The sequence below is a fragment of the Doryrhamphus excisus genome, linkage group LG7 (assembly GCF_037039965.1).
Source record: "Doryrhamphus excisus strain RoL-2023G ecotype Guam linkage group LG7, RoL_Dexc_Guam_v1.1, whole genome shotgun sequence".
Taxonomy (NCBI): domain Eukaryota; kingdom Metazoa; phylum Chordata; class Actinopteri; order Syngnathiformes; family Syngnathidae; genus Doryrhamphus; species Doryrhamphus excisus.
The window spans coordinates 20,313,898-20,331,698 of record NC_136363.1 but is presented as its reverse complement, the minus strand read 5'-3'; the positions used below and the strand labels follow the sequence as shown (position 1 = coordinate 20,331,698).

The window sequence follows — 17,801 nt, the reverse complement described above, 5'->3', positions numbered from 1 at the left end:
GACTTCCGCCTTTTTACCCGCCACATCAAATGCCAAAGGTCACCCAAATCCCCCCTTTGTATAGCTGTCTCAGGTAATGCCTGTTTAAAATTGTTACGAATTTTCTCGTAGATTTACGGCTTTATTCTCAAGCTCATTTAATATACCAGGCATTGTCTGAGACAGCTATGAAAAACTTGTTACCTTTGGCAAAGCTAACATGACGACTTATTCTTAAATTTGGCTTTTTTTCAGCTTGTTTTCTCATAAATTTACTTTATCGTATTAAATGTTTTCTCGTAATTTCTGTTGGTAAAATTTGAGCTGTCGCGCGAAGTTAAAAGAATTACCGTAATGTCTGAAGTAAAAGGGCATAGACAAGTTGAAGTACAGCACTTTAATGATACAATGGGTTGATTTTGTTCCTAAACATCAGTGAGAACCAGGTGACATTACATCATCTCTCATAATATACAAGTATTGAGTCCAGTCATGTGGAATGATATTCAAATTAAAGCTTGTCTGTGTTTTTTCCAGATTTCCTTACAAGACACTCAACTGTGAACACAAGTTGTGAAATGTGTGGACAGTTTATTGCTGAAATGTTTAAATACTGGTCATTCTTAATAATAGTGGCTTCAGGATGCCCTCTATAGTGGCTCTTCAAACCCTGAGGTGAGCGTCCCGGCCGCCCCCGGGCAGTCCAGTCACGCCGTGCATGATGGGAGATGGGGAAAGGTTTAAACTGGTGAACCACAGGCTTGGATATTCCACCACACGCTAGCAGCAGGTTTCTATACTGTAAAACAACCAGAACACGTGTACACACAAAGCAAGCAGGAACAGGGAGTACATTTAATGAAGCACACGTGTGTGAATGTTAAGGGACTGGGGGGGGGGGTCTTCAGTCAATCATGAGGTGAACAAGGATGCGAGATTCCTATGCATCCGCCCCGCTCCCAGGTCAAATGAATACAGATAAAACTCTCCTGCCCTGATGTTCAATACTCTGGAGAGCGCTGTGGTACATTTTTTTCTTGTATGTACACTCCAACACACAAATATATATATTTACATACATTTATATACAAAGTAACAGCATTAACATAGACTTTAGGTAAGTGCTGGGGGCGGGCGGAGAGTGGCTTGGTCGCGGCCGTGCTATATAATAATAGTAGGGTGAAGATAATACTGGTGGAGGAAGAATACGCACATTCTTTATACAGCATGGATGAGCCTTTTTTTCATTCTTATTAACTCTCTCTGTGCCACAGGAGGTGTCTTTTGTTTTGTTTTTTGTTTTTTTAGAGCTATTTACAACAGCTCCTCACAGAGTGAACGAGAGATGTAGTGCAAAGGCTTTTTATGGGGGGACCGTCAGTCACTCAGGATGTGCACAAAAGACATGGGGAAGACCCCCTTTCTGTCCGGTTCGCCTTCAATGTGACCGATCTGGAAGCAGAAAATAAGAGTGATTAAAGGGGAAGTATGGGGGAGAATGAGGTGTAATATGCATGCCAGACCACTAGTAGGCGATGTCACTATACACACTCAAGACCCAAATGTTGTATATTTGGGTAATATAATTATAATTTTATCCTAACATAATTTTCCAAAAATTACAACTTGAATGTATTCATGTATTTTATTTCATATTTCAACTCTACTAGTTTATTCTCGTAAAATTAGTTCTAGTATGAATGCAACTTTTTTATTCGCCTATTCTGACTTGTAACAACTTTTTTCTCAACCTGATTTTCCAAAAATCACAACTTCATTCAATTCAATTCATTCAATCGCCAGCAATATCTATACAGCGCCACTAGGTGTCAGTATTTCACATAGCCTGTATAGCCTGTGTAGTGGTGTTCAATGAAAGAAGGGTTTTTTCCAGACTTACCCACCACTCCTGGTCCTCCTCCCCCGTAACAATGATCACCTCGCCCTCCACAAAGGTGAGCTCGTCATCGTTGTCGGCCTGGCAGTCATAAATGGTCTTCACGCGCCGCGCTTTGCTCTTACCCTGCAGCGGCACAAATGACAGTCTTCTACATGCGTGTGTATGTGATTTAATTATAGATTAATATTAAATGTGTTGTAAAAGCGCATGAGTGCTTCATGCTGTGTGTGTACCGCGTTGATCTTCCTCGGGAGGGGCACGGGCGTCTCCGAGGTCCCCGGCGGTGTGCCGTTGGTGTCCTCGGGGGTCTGCTGCGGGGACGGCGCCGTGTTCGGCGGATTGGGCGACGGCGAGTCTTGAGGCTGAGGTTGAGGTGGGGGCGGCGGTTGCGTTTGAGGCCTTGTCACCGTGTCGCCCAACGCCGCTCTGGCAACCGTCTCGCCTGATCCCGGTTTGGGAGGGATGTCGGCGAGGTGAGGCTTCGGAGGGAGGTCTTTGAGCTGCGGCTTGGGTGGCAGGTCTCCAAGCTGGGGCTTCGGTGGGAGGTCCGAGAGTTGCGGCTTGGGAGGGAGCTCTCCAGGCTTCGGGGGGAGTTCGGACGGCTGAGGCTTAGGGGGCAGGTCGCCGTGGGGCCTGTCTGGAGCGGCAGCCTTCTGCGGGGTGTCTGTTCCCGGAGGGGACTTTTGGAAGACCTCTGGCGGGAGGCTTGGTTTATCCATGGAAGGGTGATGGATAGTGTCAATCTTCCGCAACGCCACTGCAGAGAAAAGCATACCTGTGAATAACGCATCAAACACCGCCACGTCACTGCCGTCAAAACAAGCGCACCTTTCTGAGGTAGTTTGGGAAGAACCCTTGGACCAAGTGTGGACTTTGTATTGCTGGAAGTAGAGCTGCAAGAAAAGGAACAACTTAATTACGGACACTTGCACAATTTACTGAAATGCAATGCAAGAGTCTCATAGAAAATCCAGCCATTTTTTACACATAATAACACTCAGTCTGAGAGGTGATAATTTAACAATATTTGTTATTATTGTGATTGTAGTGGTAAAACTGCATTATACTGTTCATACTGCATCATGTTGCTTCCAATATTTGGACCGTGGCATGTACAGTAGGGAACCAAAACGTTTGAAAACATTCAATTTGGAAAGACCCATTTATGGATACAAGTCTTGTATTGATGCATGTGTCCACTGCATTCACATCCATCTATCCACCCATCTTTCTGGATTACCTTTGCTGCTGAGGAATGCCTTCAAACTTGTTGGAAACGGGAGACATCTTGTTCACAGGAGGAGGCGTGGAATCGCTTCCTAAAGCAGCGACAGGCGGCCACAAACAAAGATTATTCACGACAGATCACCACACACTCAGACACCGAGAGATGAATGTGAAATAAATATGGAATAAATCAACATGCTGATGATGATTTACGGATAATAAAGAATTAAAAAAAAAAAAAAACAATGGGAAGGGTGGGTGAGGGAGGTGTCGTCTGGCTGAGCTTTCCATGAAGGAGTGTCGCTTGGAAATTGTGCGATTAAAAAGGTGTCGTCCCGCTATGTGTGACACACGACACCACATCATGAAAACAAGGGATAGTGACAATGAATTGTTGATGTCCGGATTCTGTTTCGAGTTTCCTAAATTGGGATTTGAAAACTGACAAAAGGGTGACAAAACAAGTACCCTCGGTAGTGGACTGTACTACAGTCAAAACCCAGTTTTTGTACGATTCGCTTTACAGGAAAACAAATTCAGATGATGTCTTCTGCATGGGAAAAACAATGGAAAAAATTAAGTATGTTTATTTATAAGTGGAATTTTTTCCGACTTGGAGCATAACAAACTTGTTTACGACCTTCTTAACATTGTTAGAGCCCTCCGGACATGAAATAACACCCCTATAGTCACCTTTAAGCTCAAATGACCAAATAAAGTACACCTAATATTACACTAATATTAGGTGTATAATAATAATATTACAATAAGCCATTTAAGACATAAATAAGCCTCACTATAACTGGGGTGGGGGGGCAGGAAGTGACGTTGGGGAGTCAGAGATGAGTTTTATCTTGGGTGTGGATTACTGCAGAGAGAGTAGACCGTGTTAGGGATTCTTGTTGTGAGATCATTCAAATAAAATTCAATAAAATCCTGTTGTTGCGGCGATCAAGTCTGGTGCTTGTGTGTCTCAGTAAACATTATCGTAACAGTAATTTTGAAGGCAGTGTATTTATATTGTACTTTTATGCTTGAAAATACTTCTACACTTAAGTTAGTTTTAAAAAATGTTGTTGAAGACATTGTAGAAGTTTTAAGATGGCGGACACCTGTAGAATTCCTTAAATAGTGTTTGTCTAACGGGACAGGACATTCCGAGTGTCCCCTTGTGTTTGTATTGTGTTGTGCGGTCAACAAGTGTCCCCGTGCCGTATTCCTAATTGTACCGTGTGCTTGCGTCTCACCCCCGGACAAGCCCCCTTTACTGTGACAGAGCGGGCTGTGCGGGTCGGACAGGGTGCGTTTGTGTCCGGGCGGGGGGGGTGGAGGCCTCTTCTTGGACAGGGTGGAGCTGCCTCCCGGTGTGAGTGGAGAGGTGGGGCCGGATGGGGGAGGAGCTGGAGGAGCGATAATACATAGAAGACATGAGGTTGATGATGCCCTGCGTTGTGTGTATGCATGTACAGTAGATCTTGTCAAAGTCTCGTCAAAGCATCTTCATGCCGGGAAATGTTGAGTGAATTGCCTTGTGAGTCAGCGCCCTCTGCTGGAGCGCCGTTAAACCGCTTAGTGTTTATGTGAGGGAGCGAATGTCCAACCAGGAACAGGCAGGGATCGACTAAGGCTGCATTCACACTTGTCGTGTTTATTTTGGTTAAAAAGGGACTCTAGTGTGTCTGCTCTGAAATCACACAAAAGTAGTGCTATAAGTAACGATTACTTTGATGAAAAAAAAAAATCAATATCACCACAAAATATCCAAAAAGTGGCAAAAATTACGATCATTGTTTTCCAAAGTTAAACCGGATTATGTGACTATTTTGTAATAGGTAATAGGTCTGCTTTCATGGCTGTCTAAGGACAATTAAAGAGGATTAAATCAGAGTATATTGTCATTCCTGAATCCAAAACGATTAATCAGATCAATTAATCCCAGATTAATCGCAGAAGCTCTTTTAGTTAGAAGTGCCTTTGTGTCTCATTCATTCATTCATTCATTTTCTACCGCTTATCCTCACGAGGGGATGCTGGAGCCTATCCCAGCTGTCTTTGGGCGAGAGGCAAGGTACACCCTGGACTGGTCGCCAGCCAATCACAGGGCACATATAGACAAACAACCATTCACACTCACATTCATACCTATGGACAAATTTGGAGTCGCCAATTAACCTAGCATGTTTTTGGAATGTGGGAGGAAACCAGAGTACCCGGAGAAAACCCACACATGCACGGGGAGAACATGTAAACTCCACACAGAGATGGCCGAGGGTGGAATTGAACCGTGGTCTCCTAGCTGTGAGGTCTGCGAGCTAATCACTTGACCGCCGTGCCGCTAAGGACAATTAAAGAGGATTAAATCAGAGTATATTGTCATTCCTGAATTTAAAAAAATGATTAATCACATCGATTAATCACAGATTAATTGCAGAAGCTCTTTTAAAAGCATGCGTAAATGCCAAATATGGAGTTAGAAGTGCCTTTGTGTCTCTTTTAAAGTATGTTATGGAAGATTTCCATGAAATGTTAAGCTGAAAATCGTCAACAGTGATGTCACAAACGCTGTCCAATTCTGGATTGCGGAGCACCCAACCACAAGTGTGAACGCAGCCTTAAAAAACCCAGAAGGAGGCCCAAGGAGAAGATGAAAAAGCACAAAAAGGAGAAACACGGAAGAGGTTGTGTTTTTGTGTATTTAGATCATCATTGTGTATCACGGATGGTGTGTGTTTTTACACTAAGGCAGTCAGAGAGCTCAGCCAGAGAGAGCAATCAGCTGGGGGGGGGCTTGCGTTTACAGCTCAAAGATGGCGGCACATGTCTCCACGGGAAAAAAAAAAAAACTACAAAAAAAAACACACAAAGCGGCATCAACCTGTAAGGCTGAGCTGTAAACAAGCGCACTTTAGAGGCTTGGGGGGTAAGATGGGGAAAGGGTTGGCGGGGGGTGGGGGTTTCTGGTGCGACACACAAGCCGAAGTAAAATGAAGATATTCACTGATGTATGGTCGAGTGCCAGCCAGTGTGGCGTAGTGCGAATGAGAGCCGAGGAATGCCAAGTGTGGAGCTGAAAGAATAAAAGAGAAAGAAAGGAACACACACCAAACAAAAAGGAAGAAAAGAGAGCGAGATGAGGAAGAGGCGTGTGGGAGAGCAACTCAGCATGTCTATGTTTTTTTTTTGTTTTTTTTTTCTTAAATTAAAAAACGAGCTGCTTCACACACACGCGAAACGTGAAACAAAGCAAAGAAGAGGAGGAACCGAGCGACGTCGTTATTAGCTACGCTTATTTTTCCACACAGAATAAAGCTGAAACGTCCACTTGTTTCTGATGCTTTATTTTTTCATCCGTTTTCTATAACAGCTGACTTTGGACACCCTGGACCGGGTCGCCGTCAATCACAGCAGGGTTGCCAAGACACAAATAATCTCCCTTATGGACGATTTAGAGCAGGGGTCTCAAACACGCGGCCCGCGGGCCAAATGTGGCCCGCAGGACACTAGTTTGAGGCCCCCGCCTTGATATGAAAGTTTGATATGGATGCTGTATGGTATCATGTACCCAGAAAAAAATTATTACATTTGATTCATGTTAAAGGTTAAATAACTTAATAGTTATCCTCCCTATCCGTGTGGAAGTGGTAAGTTTTTGGCTATTTAAGTTTAAAGGAAATAACTTGGAGGCTACCGTTTAGGTCGCTAGCTCTCTAGTTTGCGAGTTAGCATGTGTCTCAAGACCCTGCAGTTGCGCAATATGTTGTAAATAAAAAGAGTATAAATGTGACTATAGTCGTGTTTTGTCATGTCTACAGGGCTCTAATAATGCTTTGTTCATTTTAATCTGAAAAAAATCATTTGTCTACCCACCAACTGTATGTGGTTTCTTAAGTTTTAATTATTTGCCGTTTTATTATTATTATATTTATTAAAAAAAATATTACGTTTGATTAATGTTCATGTTAAAGGTTAAATAACTGTTAATAGTTATCCTCCCTATCCGTGTGGAAGTGGTAAGTTTTTGGCTATTTAAGTTTAATGGAAATAACTTGGAGGCTACCGTTTAGGTCGCTAGCTCTCTAGTTTGCGAGTTAGCATGTGTCTCAAGACCCTGCAGTTGCGCAATATGTTGTAAATAAAAAGAGTATAAATGTGACTATAGTCGTGTTTTGTCATGTCTACAGGGCTCTAATAATGCTTTGTTAATTGGTTTCTTAATTTTTAATTATTTGCCATTTTATTATTATTATTATATTTATTTATTACTGATTGATTGATTTTCTTTATTCTTGATCTTATTTTGTGTAGAAAAATAAAAATGAAGATATTTGAGAACAGTGGAATGTTTTATCAGAGATTTTCTTGTAGAAAATCGGAACCAAAGCAAAGTTGATTCATTTTTCTGTTTTTAATAAATGCGTTTTTTTTTTGGAAAACCTCGCCCAGACCCTAGCTCCAGTGGCCCCCAAGTAAATTGAGTTTGAGACCCCTGATTTAGAGTCTCCAATTGAGATCAGGGATTCAAACCCGGATCTCCTGCGCCATCAGAAACAAGTGCAAGTTCACGGCTTATCTTGAGAAAAATAAATAAATGAATTATAAATAAAAATGAATTCAATGACAATAATGGTGTTCAACAACATAGGCGGCTCCCCCTGGTGGTGAGGAGGACTGTTATTTCTATGTCTAATAGTGACAGCCACTCACTGTGTACGCTATGTGTTTATCTTCATGACACCTGCTTCCTGACATATAGCATTCCACTCAAGTGTGTGTGTGTGTGTGTGTGTGTGTGTGTGTGTGGAAAGAAAAGATTTTCCAGGAGAGAAAATGAAGCATTCCTCTGCTGTCCTGAACATAATGAAACATTAGGAAGACATGATACGTATGTGTGAAATCTGACTTTCATAGAAATAAACTGAAGAGTGTAAGCTGTGCAGGTCTGACCTTTGCCCTGGTTCCTGGGCGGCAGCGGCGGCCCATCGGCCACGGGGGAGGAGGTGAGGTCGGTGGAGGCGCTGTACATCTGGTTGGTGAAGGCGCTGTAAGAGAGACGCTGCTGCTTGTCCCGCTGGCTGATGAAGCCCGGCAGAGAGAGCTTGTCGTGGGGCGACAGGCTGGAGGAGTGGCAGAAGCTTTGAGGCCTCGGGGAGCGGTCCTTCTTGATGGGGCTGGGCTGGGGCGTGAAGGAGAAAAGGACACGTCAAACCCCGGCTCTTTGGCATGAATTGAGTCGATTTGAAGGCTCTCCTTGGCACCTTGTCGTCTAAGTCGTCGTCGCTCTCGTCCATCTCCTCCAGTCTGAGGCTCCACTCGTACTCCACGTGGATGTGAGGGTTGAATTTACCCTCAGCGGCTTGCACCAGCTGATGAACACACAAAATCTCATCTAACTTTACACTTTCTGTACCCAATTTCCTTGCGCTTGAGTGGTTGGGGTGGAAAACAACAGTCAGTCACACCCTGAAGTGGACACAGATTGGCTGATATTGTGTTTGGGCTTGCTTAACAGCTCCATCCACTATAGTTGGGAGGGCAAGGTGAGGAGCGGCGAGTAGCAGAAAGGAGACGTGAAAAATGGAGGCGTGTTTTCAAAAATGCAGGTAATTCAGGTAATGTAACATAAGGTAACGTCTCCATGTTTTTGTGTCATTACTGCCACCTAAAGACCGGAATGCTACATTAATTTTCTACCGCTTATCCTCACGAGGGTCGCAGGGGCTGCTGGAGCCTATCCCAGCTGTCTACAAGCGAGAGGCGGGGGTACTGGTGGCCAGCCAATCACAGGGGGCTAACGTCATTGCAGCACCCCAATGAATGCGTTGCTCAAATGCAATACAATATGGCAAAACTTTAAAGTAGAGTTTTTTTTTATTCATATAAAATATATATTTGAGTGTGAAGTTGCTGTATGATGACTTTAGTGACTGTTATATTGTTATATACACATATAGACAAACAACCATTCACACTCACATTCATACCTATGGACAATTTGGAGTCGCTAATTAACCTAGCATGTTTTTTGGAATGTGGGAGGAAAACCGGAGTACCCGGAGAAAACCCATGTATGCACGGGGAGAACATGCAAACTCCACACAGAGGGTGGAATTGAACTCGGGTCTCCTAGCTGTGAGGCCTGTGCGCTAACCACTCGTCCACTTGTATGTATTTCGTATGTAATAGCAAAAAGCTTAGCAAAAACAGCCTCAAAAGAGAGGGTCATTGACTCGAACCACTATCTCACTCCTTAAGAGAAAGCACCAAATCTCTTATATGTCTTGACAATGTCTTAACTTGACATTACTGCTGTGTTTAATGCGTCCATGTTAGAGTTAATAATAAACCTGTTACTTCCAAATAGGGAGGGGGCGGGGCTTCCACCATCCGTCCACTGGTGTGTCCTCCAAACCGGCCACAAGCTACGATACACCGCCATGTGTGTCACTCTTATTCGAGTCCAGTAATCTTTAAGAAGCCGTCCAATGTATTGGAACGCGCCAACGGTCCAGCTGGACGCCCACCCCACCGCGTTGGCGGCAATCACTCACCGCCTCCTCGCACGGAGCGTTCCTCAGTCGCCTGGCAACATCCAGCGCCGTCTCTCCGTTCTGATTAGCTGAGGGCAAAGAGAGGGACGTTCAGCAGTTAGAAAGAAGCCTGGCCGGGGATGCGGCGGTGGCGGTGGGGGGAATTGAGTAAGGTCAGCGCCACTCACTGATGTCTGTCGCCGGCTTGCCCCTCAGGAGCAACTTGAGGCACTCGGGCTTCTCGTACATGCAGCAGTAATGGAGGGCCGTGTTGCCCCACTCGGTCTGCTTGTCCAGGTTACCGCTAGAAAATACATAGAATCAGTCAGACCCTGAATGCATCCTGCAATGGGTCCAATACCGCATCATGCACCATGCAGCATGCACTGCAGCATCAACTGCATTTATTACTGCACCAGATTCATGTCAAAACACTATTAATTAATGAGTGGGCTCCTCTTCCTCTGTGGAAACGGCAGCAATGGCGAGTAACCAATCGGAAAGAGGGGAATACATTAAGTGCTTGACCCACTTATGTTTGCCTCACGGGAAACGCGGAGCTGTGCGGAACGCCGCTTAAGCGCAGACGGATCTTTGTGTTTTCCGCATGAATATTCTAGCAACCCATTTCGGACATTGACTTGCAGAGTCACACCACCGCCGTTTTCCCGATGACGCATGTATACCTGTTTTGCACCAAAAAGTCCACCAGGTGCAGCGAGGTCTGGTCGGCGGTCCGTACAGAGTAGTGCAGTGCCGTCTCTCCGGCTTCCTGCAGGGGGCCATCAAACACAGCAGTGAGGCCATGCAGGCTTTAGCGTCCATCTCTCAGCGTTTTTAAACAAGCCGCAGTCAACAAAATGGCTCCTAAAAATAAAATATACCCACTGGGCTGCTTCTGATTTTTATGTGTGTGTGGGTGTAGTCAGAGAAGTACAAAAAATATATAGTACTATTACTATAATATTTAAAGTTTCAGTCATTGTGTACTGTATGTCATCAGGAAGTTCTTCATATAACTGATAAGACATCAAGCTTTGACTCACAGGCCCCGCTTCCGGGAGCGGCTCCATGAGTTCCACCCCCTCGGCGTAAACCTGAAGAAGGGTCAGCAGGTCCCTGGACTGGACTGCCTCGTACAACTCGATCATTTTGGCCGCGGCGGACGAACACGTCTTTCTGGCGTACTTGTGGTCCACGTACTTGGCGTTGATGAACTCCTTCCTCACCGTCCTGATAAAAACATGGTGTTTGGAGTTTGGGGGATAATATCGGGCTTTTGACGGTTACTCACATGTCGCTGGAAGGGGTCGGTTTTGGTGAAGGGGAAGGCAGGTTTCCCTCCATGATCTCATTGAAGCTACTGTTCCCAACATTCTTGGCCAGCTGCAGGAGGAACAAATAGCAATATTTTACATAAACATCAGTTTCATACAGAAACTAAGTGAATAATAATGAAATGATAATAATTTGGAGTGCATGAGAAAGTGGAGGGGAAAAATGGTCATTTAAACCTTGTTTTTACATAACAAGCTAGTCTTTTTGTCCCATACTGTGCCCAAAAAAAGCACCAGATATGTTGCTGAGTCACTGTCTGTGCATCTTTGATTGATTTTTTTTAGTGCCGGCATTTTCCATAAAGAAGGTGAAAAACAAGTCTGCATCAATAATGTTCAGTGACTTCCATTTAGTTGTCATTTATAATTATTTTGCATGTAAAATCATGTTTATTCTGGATAATATGTATTTTTTATGAATATTTTTGGGTGTCTAGAACAGATTAATTGGATTTATATTAATTTCTATGGGAACATTTGCAAAGGTTTTCATCTGTTTTGGTTTTTGGCAAACCCTTTTCAACATATTAATCACAAAAAGTATTTATCTGATAGGGATACTCACACAATAACATAAAAACTACTAAAAAGAACAATGCATCATGGTACTTATAGCGTGAGAAAATACATGGTAGATGCAAAAAAATAATAAATAAATAAAAATCAATATCTCCTATTAATGACTAACCAAGAGTTCTGAGGTCCCCAGTTTGTCCAGCTCCATTGACTGGATACGGGAGATGTGGACCCCCATCTCGCGGTGGATGCCGGAGCACTCGATGCAGGTCAGGATGCCCAAATTGGTGGACAGCCACTTTGGGTCTACGACGAAAAAACAGTCCCACATTAGAATCCACATGCATTGCCTCTTTCATCATATCTGAAGTCAGCAAAATGGATTCCCTGCTTCCTGAATGATTAAAGAAGCTACCGCGGAGGTGCTAAGCGTTGTCAGATGTTATTATCGTTCTCCGGGAGAACAAAAGACTTCCTTTGCGAGGTGAATATCAACTAAAATGTTTACAATGCAGGATGGTGGGATGGTCTTGCGCATAGACGCTTCCAATTAGCTGACTTGAACTGAGCTCGCCGGGTTCAACTGCAGTTCGTGGTTGCCACGGTGACGCTGACGGGAGCGGCATTGACCTCTCGGCGATGCACCGCGTTGGCATGAATGACTGATTCAAAATGCATCAAAATGCATGTATGCACAAATCCCTTGAGGGGGGGGTCATGAAAGAAAATAACGGAGAAGCACTGTATTAGGTTTGGGCGGCACGGCGGTCGAGTGGTTAGCGCGCAGACCTCACAGCTAGGAGACCAGGGTTCGATTCCACCCTCGGCCATCTCTGTGTGGAGTTTGCATGCGTGGGTTTTCTCCGGGTAGTCCGGTTTCCTCCCTAGGTTAATATGCTAGGTTAACAGGCGACTACCATAGGTATGAATGTGAGTGTGAATGGTTGTTTGTCTATGTGTGCCCTGTGATTGGCTGGCCACCAGTCCAGGGTGTACCCCGCCTCTCGCTCAAAGACAGCTGGGATAGGCTCCAGCACCCCTCCGCAACCCTTGTGAGGAAAAAGCGGTAGAAAATGAATGAATGAATGCCTATGTCAAGTGCATGCCAAAGCAGCAGGGGGCGCTATAGCCTATCAATTCACAATGGACAACAAAAAACACCCATCAATCCATCCTTTTTGTATACCACTTGTCCTCCAGAGGCGAGGTACACCCCGGATTGGTTGCCACCCAATAGCAGGGCACATAAAAAATTAAGTTAAGGAAGATAAGGGTGCACAGTGTGATGTCACAAGTAAAAATAAATGCCCTAAAAATTCAGCTTTCAGCGACCAAAACGGCGCTAGCGTGTGGTCAAATTTTGTGCATCTCAAGCTAACTTCTTTCTTTTTAACTGCGGCGACCGACAACTGGCAACACCGCCCAGTGTTTTGACGCAATCCTGGAGATTTGCAAAGTACAGCTCAGCGCTTTTGAGCTTGTCCTGTGGTGTGCACACACACACACACACTCACACACACACAGACAGAAGGAAAGAGAGAGAGGGGGGCGGAGGACGAGGGGAACATCACCGACCAAAAAAAACAGTGAGTCACACATGGAAGCAGGGAGGCCAGCGCCCATACACAGATGCAGCAAGCACATGGAACAGATGCAAGCCGGTGGACGGGTCACAGAGGGAATGTTGAGCAAGATGACGGAACGACCTCCATTGTTGATTACTACTAAAAGCAGGGGATAAGAACATCGGATGAGGAGGAACAAAGAGGCGACTTCTGCAGGTCATTACTACGGCATGCGGTGAATACTATGATGGGGAGGGGAGGGGGGAGATTAGAAGGAAAGCACGAGTCGCACTGGGAAGAAGATGTGACACACGAGGAAGGCCTCTTTAAAGAATGCATGGGTCGACGCAGCATGTGTCACTTATGTAACAGCGTGATGTAATTTTCATGTTCTCTCTCTCTCATAGCCTAGAAATGTCTCTCGAAAAGTCCTCCAATGGGACGGCGGCGCGGGCGCACGCACCTGCGGCACCGCAGTCGCAGCACACTTCATTGCCCGGCATGCGTAGCACGTCCTCGATGATGGCTTTGGTCAGGTCCTCCAGGCCGTCCTCGCCGCCGCTGGTCTGCTCGCCGCGGAACGCCATGTTCAAGGCCTCCTCCTTGCTGTTGGTCAGCACCGAGATCCAGCTGTACGCAAAAGCGGAAGACATAATAAGAATAATTAATAATAATAATAATAGGGCGGCACGGTGGTCAAGTGGCTAGCGCGCAAACCTCCCAGCTAGGAGACCAGGGTTCAATTCCACCCTCGGCCATCTCTGTGTGGAGTTTGCACGTTCTCCCCGTGCATGCGTGGGGTTTCACACATGCCAAAAACATTATTCATTTTCTACCGCTTTTCCTCACAAGGGTCACAGGGGGTGCTGGAGCCTATCCCAGCTGTCTTCGGGCGAGAGGCGGGGTACACCCTGGACTGGTGGCCAGCCAATCACAGGGCACATATAGACAAACAACCATTCACACTCACATTCATACCTATGGACAATTTGGAGTCGCTAATTAACCTAGCATGTTTTTGGAATGTGGGAGGAAACTGGAGTACCCGGAGAAAACCCACGCATGCACGGGGTGGAATTGAATCCTGGTCTCCTAGCTGTGATGTCTGCGTGCTAACCACTCGAGCGCTGCGCCGCCGCTAGGTTAATTAGCGACTCCAAATTGTCCATAGGTATGAATGTGAGTGTGAATGGTTGTTTGTCTATATGTGGCCTCTGATTGGCTGGCGACCAGTCCAGGGTGTACCCTGCCTCTCGCCCCAAGACAGCTGGGATAGGCTCCAGCACCCCCTGCGACCCTTGTGAGGAAAAGCGGTAGAAAATGAATGAATAATAATAATAATAATAATAAAGTAATAATAATAATAATAATTAAGGAAACAAACATGCATGCAATACGGGCAAACTTGGCAGGCCGGATGTGGCCCCCGAGCCGTAGTTTGCCCATCCCTGCCCTAAAAATATGCAATATACTTATCAGGGTGTACCAAATAAAGCACACAGATGGGAAACACAATGTCGGCCTTTTGAACATGGCGTCCAGTTGCTTCCCTGCATGGCACAATCTGCTCACACATACACACACACACACACACACACACACACACACACACACACACACACCAAGCCACACAGACAAGGAGCCAAAACGTGCCTTGACTGACAATACTTATGAATACATTAACATCCTTGCTGCTAATTGGGGGTTGCTATGGAACGCTGAATATTTCATCAAACACGGCAAGATGCTAGTGCCGATGATGAGTATGTGCGTGACAGCGAGGAAGCGGCGGGGGTTGCATCCATCCCCAGAGGAGCGCCGCGCCGCATGCACGGAGATGGATTGATATAGCTCAAGCTTGCGCTGACGCAGGCAGCGAGCGCCGAAGACGCAGACGTCAGGAAAGGAAGACGCCGAGACAAAAGCATCAAAGGCGCCGCATGAATATATTTAGCGTGTCTTTCCGCTAGGCTGCGTTTTCATTTCGGCATGAGGATATTCCCCTCAGTTATGTTTAGATGCGTCACATGAAGGGATTGCTGTAATAATGTTTTTTTTCAGATTTTTTTTCAGATACGGATTCCGCTCATGATTTCGGAGGTACTCACATCACAAACTCTTGCTCATCCTCAGCTTGGAAATGATATGTCCGGTTATCTGTGGGGTACAGAAGTCAGACATGCATAAGTTCCCGCTTGATGTACAAAAATCTAATTCGAAACTTACGGGAAATGAGATCAAAGCACTTCCTGTCCTCCGGGCTGGGCTTGACCTGGCAGGTGAGAAGGTTGAGCTTCACCGGCTGCCTGTTTGACTGAAAGAGAAATAAAAATGTATTTTCGTAGTTAAGAGCACTGAAGTTACTCACATTAGAGCTCTCCACACTTGAAATAGCACCCCTATAGTCACCTTCACACTCAATATAGTAGACAAAACAAGCCATTTAGGACTTAATGGACGTTGTGAATTGCATTGCGATACGTTTATGGTGATTGTGTGCATGTTCAAAATGACTTAAATAATAATGACTTAATAATTCAAACCTGGAATAAAAGCCTATTGCTACAGTGATCAAGTCTGGTGCTTGTGTGTAACATTAATTATTTATTCATTCATTCATTTTCTACCGCTTTTCCTCACAAGGGTCGCTGGAGCCTATCCCAGCTGTCTTCGGGCGAGAGGCGGGGTACACCCTGGACTGGTGGCCAGCCAATCACAGGGCACATAGAGACAAACAACCATTCACACTCACATTCATACCTATGGACAATTTGGAGTGGCCAATTAACCTGGAATGTGGGAGGAAAACCGGAGTACCCGGAGAAAACTCACGCATGCACGGGGAGAACTCCACACAGAGATGGCTGAGGGTGGTATTGAACCCTGGTCTCCTAGCTGTGAGGCCTGCCCGCCGTGCCACCCTAACATTAATTAAGTTAATTAATTAATGACACCTAGTGACCATTGTAGAATACTACAATAATCATCACAAGGTCTTTGAACGCATCTTCCGAATGCCTTATGTGTGTATTTTAGTTAATTTTCAAAATATAATATATGTCCATATTTTGACTAATAATAAGCTGTATTGAACCACCGAAGAGCATATTTTTGAAAAAATGTGATAAAAAATGAGGACATTCACGCATCGTCAATCAGGATTGAAAGCGGATCGGGTCTACATCAACTAAAGGTCATCTTGCCCATCAGGAACATGGCCGTTCTGACGTTGTGTACTCATCCATGACTTGTGCAAGTGTTGTCTCGTATCTCGGGGAAAAGGTTCTCATGAAGGCTCTTGTGTTTCCAATCCAGAATCAAGTCTGCAAAGGTGAACTGGAGCATGCTGATGATAAAGTTAAAAAAAAAAAAGACTGAGCCTTGTCAGTTCACATTGCAGACGACTCCTTCCCCCGCAGCTAACTTTCAGCAGACAGAGATGATGTCATCACGTTTTGAGGCGACCAATTTGGACCGTTATATTAGTCACGCTCATTGTACAAAGCTTTGACTGAAATTTGGAGTCATTTTTTGATCGTTATGCACATGCATTAGCATCACCGACAAAAACCGACAAAGAACATAACATCCTTGTTTGAGGTGCCCGGTGTCCAGAGGGGGGAAGGAAACTGCGGTACAAGCAAGGGGAGGGTGCTCGCTTGCTCGCAGCGGTACGCGCATCCAGAGATGAGTCACCCAGGAACAGCAGGCAGAAGGGGGATGGGACACGGGAGGAGACAATGTTGCCATGGTGACCAATCTATGTCAATTCCACCCTGCTGCCAGTTTCCAGATTGAGGTAGAGAAGAGAGCGCGGCGCGGCCTCCCGGCGCGTCGCTCCCATGCTCATCATCCAGGCAGTCGCACGTTAAGGATGTGCGTCGATGTACTCACCGTGGCATGAGAGATGGTGAGAATGCCCCCCTTCACCGAGCACTGCCTCCGCTGCCACACCTTTCTCAGCCTGTGAAGAAGGAAAGGCGGTAAAAAAAAAAGAGTGGGGGTCATCATCGCATCTTTTTCCGTCCACTCACCCGTCGCTCTTCTTCAGCAGGTAGCCTTTCTTCTCGCTGCCAAACTCCTTGTTCCCTTGCAGCTGGTGCATGCTGTAGCCACCTTGCTTGCTCTGGGAGTCCTGACGCGTGCAACACAGACACACAACACAGCACATTTTAAACAATAAAAAGCCACGTTGACGGCTAACATGCGACACAAAAACACAAAACATGCCGCAAAACATCCTCAAATCAAAATATGACAAAAATAAATCGCTAGGTCAATACAGTCATCCCTCGTTTATCACGGTTAATAAGTTCAAGACACAACAGTGATAAGTGAATTTACGCAAAGTAGAGTTCATGGAGCATAAAAAACCTGTTAAATATGTTTTTTTTTTGAGAGCCCTCTAGACATGAAATAACACCCCCATAGTCAACTTTACACCTAATATAGTAGACATTAAGACATGAAGTATTCTAAGTACTAAGTGAAGTATTACTATAATGCCTCATATTAACTCACCCACAAGATCTCATAGTGTATAGACTCGTCATATATATCATATCATTTCATATTATCTGCAAACTGTATTTGTATATAACTCTGGGTTAAATTGTTGATTTGTTAATACTTGGGTTGTTTATATTGTTTATTTTTTTATATTGTGTATTTTGTACTTTGTACTGCTTAACTGATTCTGTACTCCTGCTGCTGTGCAAGGCAAATTTCCCCACTGAGGGACGAATAAACG

At 45.0% G+C, this 17,801-nt stretch overlaps 1 protein-coding gene across 5 annotated transcripts in view; it reads right to left on the bottom strand.

The window, feature by feature from the left end:
• Window positions 1-361: 361 nt before the first annotated feature.
• asap1b (ArfGAP with SH3 domain, ankyrin repeat and PH domain 1b) overlaps window positions 362-17,801 on the bottom strand; it is a 42,386-nt gene continuing 24,946 nt past the window's right edge. The window contains exons 10-29 of one of the 5 annotated variants that reach the window (XM_058060751.2): window positions 17,086-17,186; window positions 16,946-17,015; window positions 15,278-15,365; window positions 15,160-15,208; window positions 13,515-13,681; window positions 11,659-11,792; window positions 10,928-11,019; window positions 10,680-10,866; window positions 10,320-10,405; window positions 9,822-9,937; window positions 9,655-9,722; window positions 8,362-8,469; window positions 8,051-8,279; window positions 6,105-6,173; window positions 4,336-4,506; window positions 3,120-3,198; window positions 2,708-2,772; window positions 2,113-2,636; window positions 1,880-2,002; window positions 362-1,431 (exon numbers count right to left, since the gene is read on the bottom strand). In XM_058060751.2, the coding sequence (XP_057916734.2) occupies window positions 1,357-1,431; window positions 1,880-2,002; window positions 2,113-2,636; window positions 2,708-2,772; window positions 3,120-3,198; window positions 4,336-4,506; window positions 6,105-6,173; window positions 8,051-8,279; window positions 8,362-8,469; window positions 9,655-9,722; window positions 9,822-9,937; window positions 10,320-10,405; window positions 10,680-10,866; window positions 10,928-11,019; window positions 11,659-11,792; window positions 13,515-13,681; window positions 15,160-15,208; window positions 15,278-15,365; window positions 16,946-17,015; window positions 17,086-17,186 (2,601 nt within the window). In that variant the 3' untranslated portion in view covers window positions 362-1,356. The remainder of the gene's footprint in view (window positions 1,432-1,879; window positions 2,003-2,112; window positions 2,637-2,707; window positions 2,773-3,119; window positions 3,199-4,335; window positions 4,507-6,104; window positions 6,174-8,050; window positions 8,280-8,361; window positions 8,470-9,654; window positions 9,723-9,821; window positions 9,938-10,319; window positions 10,406-10,679; window positions 10,867-10,927; window positions 11,020-11,658; window positions 11,793-13,514; window positions 13,682-15,159; window positions 15,209-15,277; window positions 15,366-16,945; window positions 17,016-17,085; window positions 17,187-17,801) is intronic. The other 4 variants (XM_058060755.2, XM_058060753.2, XM_058060754.2 and 1 more) reach the window with 4 other exon arrangements.